The 12,204-nt window shown below is 39.8% G+C and overlaps 1 protein-coding gene across 1 annotated transcript; it reads left to right on the top strand.

Annotated features, from left to right (window-relative positions):
• Positions 1 to 1,087: 1,087 nt before the first annotated feature.
• Positions 1,088 to 2,008, top strand: LOC101417476 (trace amine-associated receptor 2). The gene has a single exon (XM_012520666.3). The coding sequence runs from the start codon at positions 1,088 to 1,090 to the stop codon at positions 2,006 to 2,008; it is 921 nt and encodes a 306-aa protein (XP_012376120.1).
• Positions 2,009 to 12,204: the final 10,196 nt, after the last annotated feature.

Raw genomic sequence — 12,204 nt, 5'->3', positions numbered from 1 at the left:
TTACCGTTTTTTTCCCCATAAGAATGTTAGAAGGAACCAGAGCAAAATGCCTCTAACAAAATGTCAGAAACCTCTGTATTTACCTGCTAAACAGGTACACAGTTTGAGATTCTGTCAAGCATTTTTAGAAGCTTTTATATGCAAAGTGAACGCATTGGCCTGACCCTCCGGGCTTGTTTTTCTTGAAGTGGAACTGGCTTGCTTTGCTCAAGCTCCTCAAGCTCTGTGTGACCCACACGTGGGAAGTCACTGGGCCGTCTTCATCACCTGTTGCATATGGCTCAGGGATCTGAGGAGAGGCACTGAGGAGGCGACTTGCCCCTCACAAAGAAGTGAGTGAGGGTAATCCAGCTGTGAGCTCTGCCCACCTCTGATTTGGCTGGGGTGGGGGCTCTCATGCTTCATGCTTGGCTGGAGAGGATGACTCTGCCAGATCATTAGGGGTCTTTAAATAATTCTCCCACTTCAATACTCTTAACATGAAAACAAAGCAAGGTGAAAAGAAGAGAACACATGGTTGGAACTATTTTTAGATAAAAACCTCCTGGGCCCACAAGGCAATTGATACCCATAAATTCAAATCTGATTATGTATTCTGAGCTCATGTGAGGAAGAAGTACACTCATTATCTAATAGATATCTGTTCTTTCTGTGGAGGATCCATTATAATTATTCCAATAATAAACTTTCTTCTTCCTTTTTTTATAATTTAAGGCCCTGGGATAGAGCTTACTAAACGTCAGTGGAATAATTTGAATGAACGAAAGTAAAAAATAATAAAATAATTAAAATAAAATTATAAAAATAAGTGATAATCATTTAGTAGTTGGTTAGAATTCTACAAAATTACAAATGAAGGTTAAGATAAATGGGAAGATAATAATATTCAGTAGAAATTAATCATCGTCCTTGAGTCTTCTAGGTCTTCCTTGAGTTTTTCTATGAATGCACATGTAATACAGAATTTGTGCCCATTATCTGACAAAATCCCATATGTTCTTGCTCTCTGAAGGAAACATTCAATTGCTCTGAATATGGAAACGGGTCTTGCCCAGAGAATGAAAGGTCGCCGGGCATCCGTGCCTCCATGTACACCTTCATGACAGGCGCCATATTTGTCACCGTGTTGGGCAATCTCACCATGATCATCTCCATTTCCTACTTTAAGCAGCTTCACACACCCACCAACCTCCTCATCTTCTCCATGGCAGTCACTGACTTCCTCCTGGGGTTCACCATCATGCCATACAGCATGGTCAGGTCGGTGGAGAACTGCTGGTATTTTGGGCTGACATTTTGCAAGATTCATTACAGTTTTGACCTGATGCTTAGCATCACATCCATTTTCCATCTCTGTTCGGTGGCCGTTGATAGGTTCTATGCCATCTGTTGCCCTTTACATTACTCCACCAAAATGACCATCCCCGTCATTAAGCGGTTGCTCCTCCTCTGCTGGTCAGTCCCCGGAGCGTTTGCCTTCGGGGTGGTCTTCTCCGAGGCCTATGCGGATGGAATAGAAGGTTATGACATCTTGGTGGCGTGTTCCAGTTCCTGCCCCGTCATGTTCAACAAGCTCTGGGGGACCACCTTGTTTATGGCCGGTTTCTTCACTCCGGGGTCTGTGATGGTGGGTATCTACAGCAAAATTTTTGCCGTCTCCAGAGAACACGCTCGTGCAATCCATAGCTTGCCAGAAAGTCAAAATCATCAAATGAAAAAAGACAGAAAAGCCGCCAAAACGTTAGGGATAGTGATGGGCGTTTTCCTACTCTGTTGGTTTCCCTGTTTCTTCACAATTTTGCTGGATCCCTATTTGAACTTCTCTACTCCTGTAGTTTTGTTTGATGCCTTGACATGGTTTGGCTATTTGAACTCCACTTGTAATCCCTTAATATATGGTTTCTTCTATTCCTGGTTTCGCAGAGCGCTTAAGTACATTTTGTTAGGCAAAATTTTCAGCTCACATTTCCACAATACTAATTTGTTCACTCAGGAAGAAACTCAGTAGACTTATTCCACGAGTGAATTGAAGCACAAAGACTGAAACTTAGAAGAATTAAATAATTTAAAGAGTGTGTGTATGGGAGATTTTGGTTAGCCGGAAAAGTTCCTAGTTTCTAAGGTGTAAGGAAAGGAGCAATTTTCCCTTTGGACCAAATACCCCTCCAGTTCGTGTCAGAATCCTTTATACATCCACTGCTTCCAGGTAGAAGGAAAAAGAAGAGCACGAGAAAAGTAAAGAGGAGATGGGTAACAATGGGGGAAAAAGCAGGGGGAATGAGGAGGATCCACAAAAACTTTTAGACTGAGCTTGAGGATTGCTCCCCGCTGCACCATCTCATACATTTTTTTGTGATATTTCCATTTACTTTTTATTCCTCAGTGTCCAATTAGTTGCATTTTAAAACACCAACAACTAAAAATGATCAGTAAGTAAATATGGAAATAAAAACTTCAAAAAACCATATTCTGTCAAAAATCAGTCATTTATTAGGTGGCAGTTAAGTCTATTCTAGATTTTACAATTGTGAGATTAGAAGGGATTTTTTGTTGTTGTTTGTTTTTAAGTTAAAGAAGAAATGGAAAACTTTGTAACTAAGGCCATAGCTCCATGCACGTTTTCATCAATGTCTCATCTTAATCTATTTTCTCTTTTACTAAACAGGAGAATCCTAGTCAAAGACTTCCCCTATGCCTCTAGCTCTTCCAATTTTTGTATTGCTTTTTTTTTAAGATTTATTTTATTTATTTCTCCCCCCTTCCCCCTTACTCCCCACTCCCTTTCCCCCCTCCCCCCTTTCCCACACCCTCCCCCGTTTTCTGTTCTCTGTGTCCATTTGCTGTGTGTTCTTTGTCCGCTTCTGTTGTTGTCAGTGGCACCGGCAATCTGTGTTTCTTTTTGTTGTGTCATCTTGTTGTGTCAGCTCTCCATGTGTGAGGTACCATTCCTGGGCAGGCTGCACTTTCTTTCGTGCTGGGCGGCTCTCCTTATGGGGCACACTCCTAGGCGTGGGGCACCCCTATGCAGGACACCCCTGCGTGGCACGGCACTCCTTGTGCGCATCAGCACTGCACGTGGGCCAGCTCCACACAAGTCAAGGAGGCCTGGGGTTTGAACTGCGGACCTCCCATGTGGTAGATAGACGCCCTAACCACTGGGCCAAGTCCGCTTCCCTGTATTGCCTTTTGATGTTCTGATTATTAATAAAGGTAAAGTATCTACTAAAAAAAACTTGTATTCTGAATTCATCATTCATTTCTGCTTAATATTTATATTTTCCAATAATAAAGTGGTGGAAGGAGGAAGCAATGAAGAAAACTAATGTTTATGAGGGGGCCTCTGAAAAAAAGAAACTTTATATTAATTTTGGGCCATTTTAACCAAGTTGAGACCCACTGATAACTTCTGAAATCAGTGTAGAGAGCTGTAGTCGGTGGTGTGCTGCTAAATGTTTAACCCCTGGTTCTCAAGAGCAAAACTCCTAATTTGTAGAGTCTGGCAGTGTCTATGGAAAAAAAATATTGCACCAAAGCCAGTTTCAAGCTACCAATATAATGTCATCCTGTTTTCAGAATTTCTGAAAATTTAGCAGTTGAATCTTATGAGTGGATATGAATGCCTCCAGTATGCTACTGGCTGCAACAATATTTTTAACAAAAAACAAGCTAGAAGAGAAGAAAATAGAGAATAGTGGAGTACAACACTTACAGTGATTATAAATACTTTGAAATTTTCCTTTCAGTTGTTTTTGTGTGTGTTTATATATGTAAGTGCACTGTGTTTCACTGCAATATTTTTTATTCAATTTCTTCACTTACATGTCAATAAACATAACTTTTTTTTAGTTATAGACAATTGTGCATAATTGCTTACAAATATACCATAAGCATACACTTAAACAGTGACAAGTTATCAGTCAGCTTCAGTGACATCTTGGGCCCAACACATGTTCTTAGACCCTCTAGTGCCACCCTAGCATCTATAGGGTGCAGATGGAAATGGTTGGTTTGGAGCTTCTTTAAATGGTCTAACAGACTGCAAGGACAAAATAAGAAATGAGAAAAGTGATTTTCTTGAGACGGGAGTAACTAAAGCCCTGTGCTGTTACGAGAGCTGAACTGGTATGTTGGGTCCTATTGTCTATTTGGTCATTTCTCTTAATGAAGGAATGATGTTTACACTGGTTTTGGTATTTCAAAACACACACAGAAAAAAATACTACCTGTCTTTGTTTGAAACCCAATTGCTAAAAAGTGAGTAAAATATGTTTTACCCTTACTGTAAAGCAGAAACATTTTCACAATCAATATTTATTGAGTTTACCTCACAATTCATTAATATATGACTTTAGAAAATTAAATCTCAGCGAAGGTCACCCCTTGTCATTTGCAGGAAAGGAGTTTATGACCATCCTACTTTTTACAGAACGATGACATTTTTTATTTTTATTTTTTAAAGCAGGTGCTTACAGACAACGTAAAAATTTGACAGCCTCATGTGGACCCTTAAATTTCTTATGAATCTCTTTCTAGTAAAATCCTATTCATATTTAAAAGCATCATTCACATAGTCCCTCTGTAGCATTCCACTCAGTCATTCCTCTCTGATTGAAACTGTTACATGTTCTGTACCTTTCCAGGGCTCTTTTTAGTTTCCAAATCCCCCTGCTTTGCTGTTCCAACTTCCTCTTTACTTACTGCTTCCATTGCTCAACCTGCTTTCACTTCCCTGGGTCCATAAAGAAATCTCTCTCCTCTTACACTCAGAATTTCATAATTGGTTACAGATGAGGAAACTAAGGTAGAAAGATGAAATGATTTGCCCTGGATTATACAAATAATTGTGGAAGCAGGACTAGACTGTGGTATCCTGACTTCGCATTTGGTGTCCTTTGTTTACTGGGTCAGTGTTTCAAGATTTATGACGTAACTGGCTTTTTTACCCCCTACAGATTTTAGTCAAAATGCTGCAAATCACTGAAGCAGAAATAAATTCTTCCCTCCCATCCATCTTGTTATATTCAGGAATCAAAATATAAAGAAGGGAAGCGGCTGTGGCTCAATCAGTTGGGCTCCTGTCTACCATATGGGGGGCCCTGGGTTTGTGTCCTGGGGCCTCCTTGTGAAGGCAGGCTCGCCCACACGCTGCCGAGCGCCACTGGCCTGCAGACGCCATGGAGTGTCACTTGGCCTGCAAGTGCCGCGTAGAGCAAACTCAGCAAGGTGACGCAACAAAACAAGGGAGACAAGCCCCAAAAAAACAAACACAGAAGAGAGAGCAGTAAATGGACTCAGAGTAGATAGCAAGCAAGTTGCAAGGGGGAAGGGGAAATAAATAAATACAGACACAGAAGAACACTTAGCGAATGGACACACAGAGCAGACAGCATGGAAAAAAAAATGGCACTTCTTGCGCACGGTAGCACTGCATGTGGGCCAGCTTACCACACAGGCCAGGAGGCCCTGGGTTTGAACCCTGGACCTCCTGTATGGTAGTGGACACTCTATCAATTGAGGCACATCTGTTTCCCCTATGTATTTTTAATATTCAGAAGTTTCACTGCCTTCCCAGAATAAAGCCCAAATTGCCATGGTGTCAAATATGAAATTGCTGTCCTTCATTTGGAAAAGAAAAAACTGAAAATTATTTTGGATATTAAAAATACATAGAGTATTTCAATATACTCCTTAAAAGAGCAATTCCACTGGGGTTCTACAGTTAATTCCCCCTCTTGGAACCTCTGTATCTAAGTTCTCTTCTCCAGTTCTCTTGAGAGCAGAAGGAAAGCTATATGAATCAGATATGTTGATCCTCTACATTAAACTTTCCAGAATTTCCTGACCTTAAACCTACAACGCACAAGAAGAGGCTCATTGATTCACTACTAACTTTTCAGGAGAGGGAAGGTACTGGGTCAAGAAAAAGAATCAGAAATATAATATTCTATTTTGTTATTGCTTTTATTCTCTTCAGATAACTGAACAGCAATAATTAAATTTTACAGAGAAGAAATTGGTACAAACAGGTTGAAACAGAGAAAGTAGGTGGTGTCCCTGACTAAAAAATACAATATTCAGGTGAAAGAAAAAAATGTAATTTCTCCATAAAAATGTGTGTAGCATTTCTACATGGCATGTAAAAATGTTTTTTACAAATATGAGAACTATGCAAGACATGATTCAGTAATTATAAAGAATCTATGCATTTCAATTATGCTTAAATATACTTTCCTCTTTGGTATTGTATCTTGATAACAAAACACTTGTTCTAAACTGCTTAATCTACCTCCAGATACTTCACACTTTGTTTTTGGTACTTTTTCTCTCAAGCAGCAGTTACTTAAGATACTCTCTTGCTCTTTGCTCCTCAAAACTATTCACTGATTTGAGATTTGGATGAGTATCTGAATTAAAAATGAAGTTTCTCTGCTGTCTAGAAGAGTCCTTCTCAAATTCAGTGGGCAGACAAATAACATGGGTATCTTGCTAAAATGTCGATTTGGGAATGGGTCTGAGATTCATCATCTCAGAAAATGTCCCAGGAGATGACAAGATGTGTGATCTAACATATTTAGTTTAGCAAGGGCTCGATGAGGGATGCTATAAGCAGCTGAAGCCGTGCATTTCTTGCAGCCCAAATAAATCATAAATGAACTGTTGTCTATTCCAAGAGGTGGCAAGGCGTGGTAGGGTGCTTACTGGGGCAAGAGCCAGGGGCCTGGGCTTTAAAGCTGGTTCTAGAATTTAGTTGCAGTGGCTGCCTCAAGACCATTGTTTCATAGACATAGAGTACCTGGGAGGAAAAAGTGAAAGGGTGCTTGGCAAGCAACATAGAAACTTCTAGACACCCAGAGTTTTTACTAACTGGGTTTTGTTTGTTTGGGAGTGGGGTGATTAGCTGCTTTCTAAATAGCATTTGCTGTTTTCCTAACATTTTAATCGTCCCAATCGAATTCTCTCATATCCAGAGATGAAGTGGACTAGGTTTTCGTGATGTGCTGGGATTAACTTCTTTCCATTTACTTCAACAAGCCGTTACAGTGCCCCTGCCATGGCTAAGGCGCTGTGCTAAGGGGTGCAAGGTTCAAAGATTAATGGGACGTTATCTTCATTCTTGAGAAATTTACAATCAAAGGAAAGCCATTTTGAAAAGGGCCCTGCTCCGAGTACAAAACAAACAGAAAAGGTATTTGAATCATAGCTGTAAGATGAGGAAGTGGAACTCCTTATCGCTAAGATTGTTGGGCTCCTCTAATAGTCTATAATTTTATGAGATTAACTCCAACTGGGAGAGTCAAGAAAGACTTTTGGAAGGAAGTGATATTTGAGTTGAGCCCCAAAGCCGACAGAGATGAGGGGATGGCAACTGGGTGGGAGAAAGTGGGTTTGCCAAGCCATGGAGGGGCATTTTCAGGGCAATCTAGAGACCCACCGTGGCCCCAGGTGGGGAGGACTGTCTGCTGAGGGGAGGAAAAGGTCCAAGCAGGGGATTCATGGAATCTGATGCTGAAAAGACACACGAGGCTGCTTGGCGCAGTGCTTACAGCAGGCAAACGTGTGCTTGGGCTTCCTAGCCCGGGCGTCTCTTCCCCACCCTTTCCCTTGTACCCACCCAAAAGTGTAAAGGGCAAAAGATTGATTTAGAGCCATTCCTCTTGGCCTCCCCGCCTCTAACACATTCCCTGATACTTAGTTTCAATAGAGCTTTTCGCTTCTTCTAGGTTTCAAATAATAATGCTACTCTTTGTAGCTACTATAATAAAGATGCTTTAGTTTTAATTTTCACTCTCCTTTTTCCCTGATCTGTATGCATGTACTATCATTTAAAGTGATTTTCCTGTTCCCAGCTGTTTTTTAGAAGACAAGATTTACCAATTGCCAACAGCTGTGTGCTTTTGCAAGGCTTATGATTTGTGAGCTGTTTAGGATAAATCTTTCACATGCATGTCTGATATTATTATTTTTTAAATACTGTTATGTATAAACTACTAAAGATAGTTATAAATTAGATTTGCAGCAGAAATATTTTCCTTCTGTTTATTTTAGCTTTTAATGCTATATTTGAATATGGTCAATTTGTTGTCAACCCTGTAGAGGTTTCCAAGTAGTTTTTTTTACTGCAGTCTTCAAATATCCATTAGGGTCTATATTAGAAAATAAAAATTGAACCAAAAAAAAAAAAATCACGAATTTACATGAATACAAAAGCTTTCGTTTTTTTTTTCTATCATACTGCATTTATCATTTACACATTTGTAATAAGATGCTATTCCCAATTGTGACATTGCTCCTGAAATTGTCCTGTCACCTTGTTGCCTTTATTTTAACAAGTTTAACTGATATTTAATATAAATCTGCTCTTTGGATGGAATTTGCATTTAAATTGAGAATGATTTCACAGCTTTAAAAACAGACTTTATGTTTGAGACTTTGCAGTTTCAGATAAATTTGTTATGGATAATATCAAATTTGATACTGTTTTCTGACCTGTGGTAAAAGGTTGGAACAATCATCGTTAGTGTTTTTCCAGGTATTGAAAATAGGCGCTAGTTTAGATAAGAGACACTTTCTCCCAGGAGGCCTTCAGGAGAATCTAAGGCTCCTAGAGGCTATGAAATTCCCTGTGGTTCCCTTGAGCAGTCACCTAATCAGCTGAAATCTCTAGACCTAAGTCTAAAATACCAGGAAGCATGAGGTAATAATCAGAATTTAATGGGCGGGGAGGGGAAGCACATTATTTATGGATATTAGCCAAATGTGTGCTCAAATGGGAAAACTTTATAACTGGATTTTTAGTACATTTAATTTGGGGCAGTATATTAGGGAACTATAATACTAATTGTTCATACCTTCCTTTGCTAATTCTTCTTGTCTGATGTTTTTTCAACTAATAAAAATAAGAGAAATAATTAGGCTTGCTTCATGTATTTGTACACACACACATAAATGAAAATGGCAATTGCGTGTGTTTTTACCTGAAAGGCTTTGTCCTAGAAGACAGCGATCACGTTTCATAGCAATGCTAACTCTTGAATTATTTGCTGCTTTATACATAGTATGTGTAAATGCTTGCTTCCTTCTGTTAGAATCATCAATCATAGGTTCCCATTTTATACCTATAGCTGATAATGACCTTCACAATGTATGGCTATGAAAATTAGATTCTGGACTTTCAATTTGCAGTTGGGCCACCTCTGACTCTTACTGAAATGAATGTGTCCAGTCGAATTTTCTCTTTGATAGGTGTTAACTCTGTGATATAATCTAGCATTGCAAATCGGACTGCTTGCAAATGCATGTGGCTGGAGATAAGCCAATTTTATTATCAGTGTTCAAAACATATATAAATATAAGTGTACACAGGAGCAGATTTGATCTCCTATTGAAACACTTCCTAGAATTCCCCCAGACCTTGCAAAATGAGACAGTTACTTGTATGTAATGCCTATCTAAGGTTGTTTCAAATGTCATGTCTGTGATCCTTAAGATAATATGGACATTGGAATGAGCAGGGTCTACTAGGTAATCATGTTTTTGAATGAATCCATATTCAGCATAGATACTGTAGAAGTTTAATTGTAAGCCTGTGCTTTTCAGCACAGTTGTTTCTTTCGTTTTTGAAGAAATGTTAGTTGCAACTGGAGGAAATGTCCCCAATTGCCCTACATGGTAGATGAGGTTGCTAAGCTTTGTATAAGGGACAGAAGAGAACCAATATAAGTCATCTTAGCATGTGCGTGGACACTGCGAGGTCTTGGACCTACAGCTTCCACCTCCCACAGGCGTTTAGCTGAAACCCTCGCAGCTTAGCTCTCTTACACTAGCAATGTGTTATCTGTCCAACTCCTTTTTTGCTCTCTTCTCACCAGCCTGAGGCATCAGTAAAATGGTCTGTAGCGAATCTCTCAGCTCTGCCTACCTAAGTCTGGACAAAGCTGCTCTGAGAGGGATTATTTTATAGCACCATTAGAAGCAATTTAATCTCAGGATATACTTGCCTTCACTGTGATTTACTGTGTCCATTCTCTTAGAAAGAAGTTTCCAGAACATTGAGTCACTTGTTGTTGTTGGAATAAAGAAAACGACCATAATTTGTCATTTATTTGTATATTTATTTATTCACTCAAAAATACATATTGAGTGTCTACTATAAGCACAACCCAGGTACAGAGACTCCAAGGGTCAAGTTTCTTGTCTCACTGTAGTATATCAAAAAGTCCTGCCTGGTAAGATGTAGCTACTACTCAGAGTTTATTGTAGCAGATAAAGGCAAGAAAAGACAAGATGTAAGAAAGTGGGCATTTTAACACAGATATTCCATTCAACAATTTATTATCACTTACGTGACAAAACCAGGACCCTGGCTAAGTGCTCACAACCTGTCCTTGGTGAAAACCAAAGAAGAAAGGGAGGCCAAGAGTGGAGGAGTATCTCTAAAGGGGAGAGGCCGCCATTGCTGTTGACCACATATGCCCCGACTGAAAGTCCACCTCAATGACTCTCCTCTTGAACCACATCTTGGATTCCATCTCTCTCTTTCATCTTGTTTTTCTTTTCTGTTTTTTAGATGTTTTTTTGGCTGAAAAATTCTTTCTGTTTACCAGAAAATGATTTAAAACTAATATTTTCCTGTTACCAATAATTCCCAGCCTTTCCAAGCTGAAGGGCCTTATAAGGCTGCAGTAGGCCACTGCACCTCACTTTCCCAGACAGCTCCCAGCTGGCTACAGCAGACCTTGGGTGAGGAGAGGAGCTCCCCATTCCAGGCTCTTTTGCTGCAGCCCTGGTTGGAAGTGAGTGACAGAACCCCCTAACCTAGTGCACACAAGGGAGTGCTCTCCCAAAAGGGGTCAACTAAGGCTTTCCAGAGAGGACCTCCCAGTGATGTGGGATTAAGAAAGAGGGTCCCCTAGCTAACAGCATAGAGGCTCCTTTGTCACATGACCCTTTTGTTTTTCCTCAGTTAGGAAAGAGTGAAAGCACAAAAGGAATCAAATGCCTCTGGCAACTTGTGACCTGGAAGGTCTTCCTTGTGTCCTTAGGGCTCAAAGTCAAATCTGCCAGAATAGATGGCCTTGCCTTGTAAAAGGTTACACTAAGGTCAGATCTCTCTGGCATGGGAGAATCTGACCTCAGCCTAAAATGTTTCAAAATGTCTGATTCTTCCAGGATTGGGTAGCCCACTGAGCAGACTCCAGGCTTTGTCACAGGCACAGGGTCAAGCTTCTCCAAAGTCTCCCTTCTCAGTGAGCTGTTTTTCAGGGTGGTGATAGCCCAAAGTAGTTAGTAAAGCACATGCAATGTGTTATTGAGTGCTTGGATTTATGTCAGTTGGCCACCCTTGCTTTTTCAACCCACTGTGACCAACAGGAGTCACGTGAGATTCGACTTGGCAGGGCCTGTAGGCATAGATTTTATGGTCTTTATGGGTCACTCAGGGATGGAGCTTGTTACATGGTGTCGCTAGTCAAAATCTCAGATATGCAAGAAGACTCAAGAAATCCAGAGAAGGAAAAGGAAAAAGAGGGGATGGGAGAGGAAGAATGGGGAAAGGAGAGGAAAACAGAAGAGAGTAGAAACAATGAAACTCATTGACCAAGGTGCATGGGTTTCTGTATATTTTAATAGTGATATGCCATTGATAACTCTTAAAACACCTGCATATATATATATATTTTTACCAATAAAGATTTCAAGTTATTGAAAGAATGCATAAAGAAAAAGATTACTAATTTACTTAGGTTCTGTGTGTTAAGTATTTTTATGGTGAAAGAGATTTTAGTTTGTTGTAGTCCAAAGAGTTTCTAGGGAAGTGGCTGCTTAAGGTGAAAGTCAACCATAAACTCCTGAAAAGCTTCCAGTATGTTGCCAAAAATAGAACAGTTGGCAGAGGCATCCCTGATGAGTGGATGGATGGATGGAAGGATGGGTCGATGGAAGAGGATAAAATAGAAGAGGAAAATATAAGCAGTTTATTAGCAGTTGAGCCTTTTCCTTTTTTCTCTAATCGGGTAAATAATTCTGAAAGCAAAGACAGTAGTTATAATTTAAAATATTTAAATAAAGTATAGTTGAAGTGAATTCACAACATGTGCTTTGAATTTTATTGTGATATTAGGAGCTGAAATTTACTGGACTCATTTTAAGAAGAGAAGAAATGCTGACATCCTCTTCCTAGAAAGGAATTTCAAGCAGTCAAGCATC

Source organism: Dasypus novemcinctus, chromosome 11 (genome assembly GCF_030445035.2).
Source record: "Dasypus novemcinctus isolate mDasNov1 chromosome 11, mDasNov1.1.hap2, whole genome shotgun sequence".
Lineage (NCBI taxonomy): Eukaryota > Metazoa > Chordata > Mammalia > Cingulata > Dasypodidae > Dasypus > Dasypus novemcinctus.
Note: the sequence above shows the minus strand (reverse complement) of the source record. Positions and strands in the feature narration are given on the sequence as shown.

What these genes read in the sequence shown, in the direction of transcription:
- LOC101417476 (XM_012520666.3), top strand. Translation starts at nt 1,088, where the DNA reads ATGTACACCTTCATGACAGGCGCCATATTTGTCACCGTGTTGGGCAAT.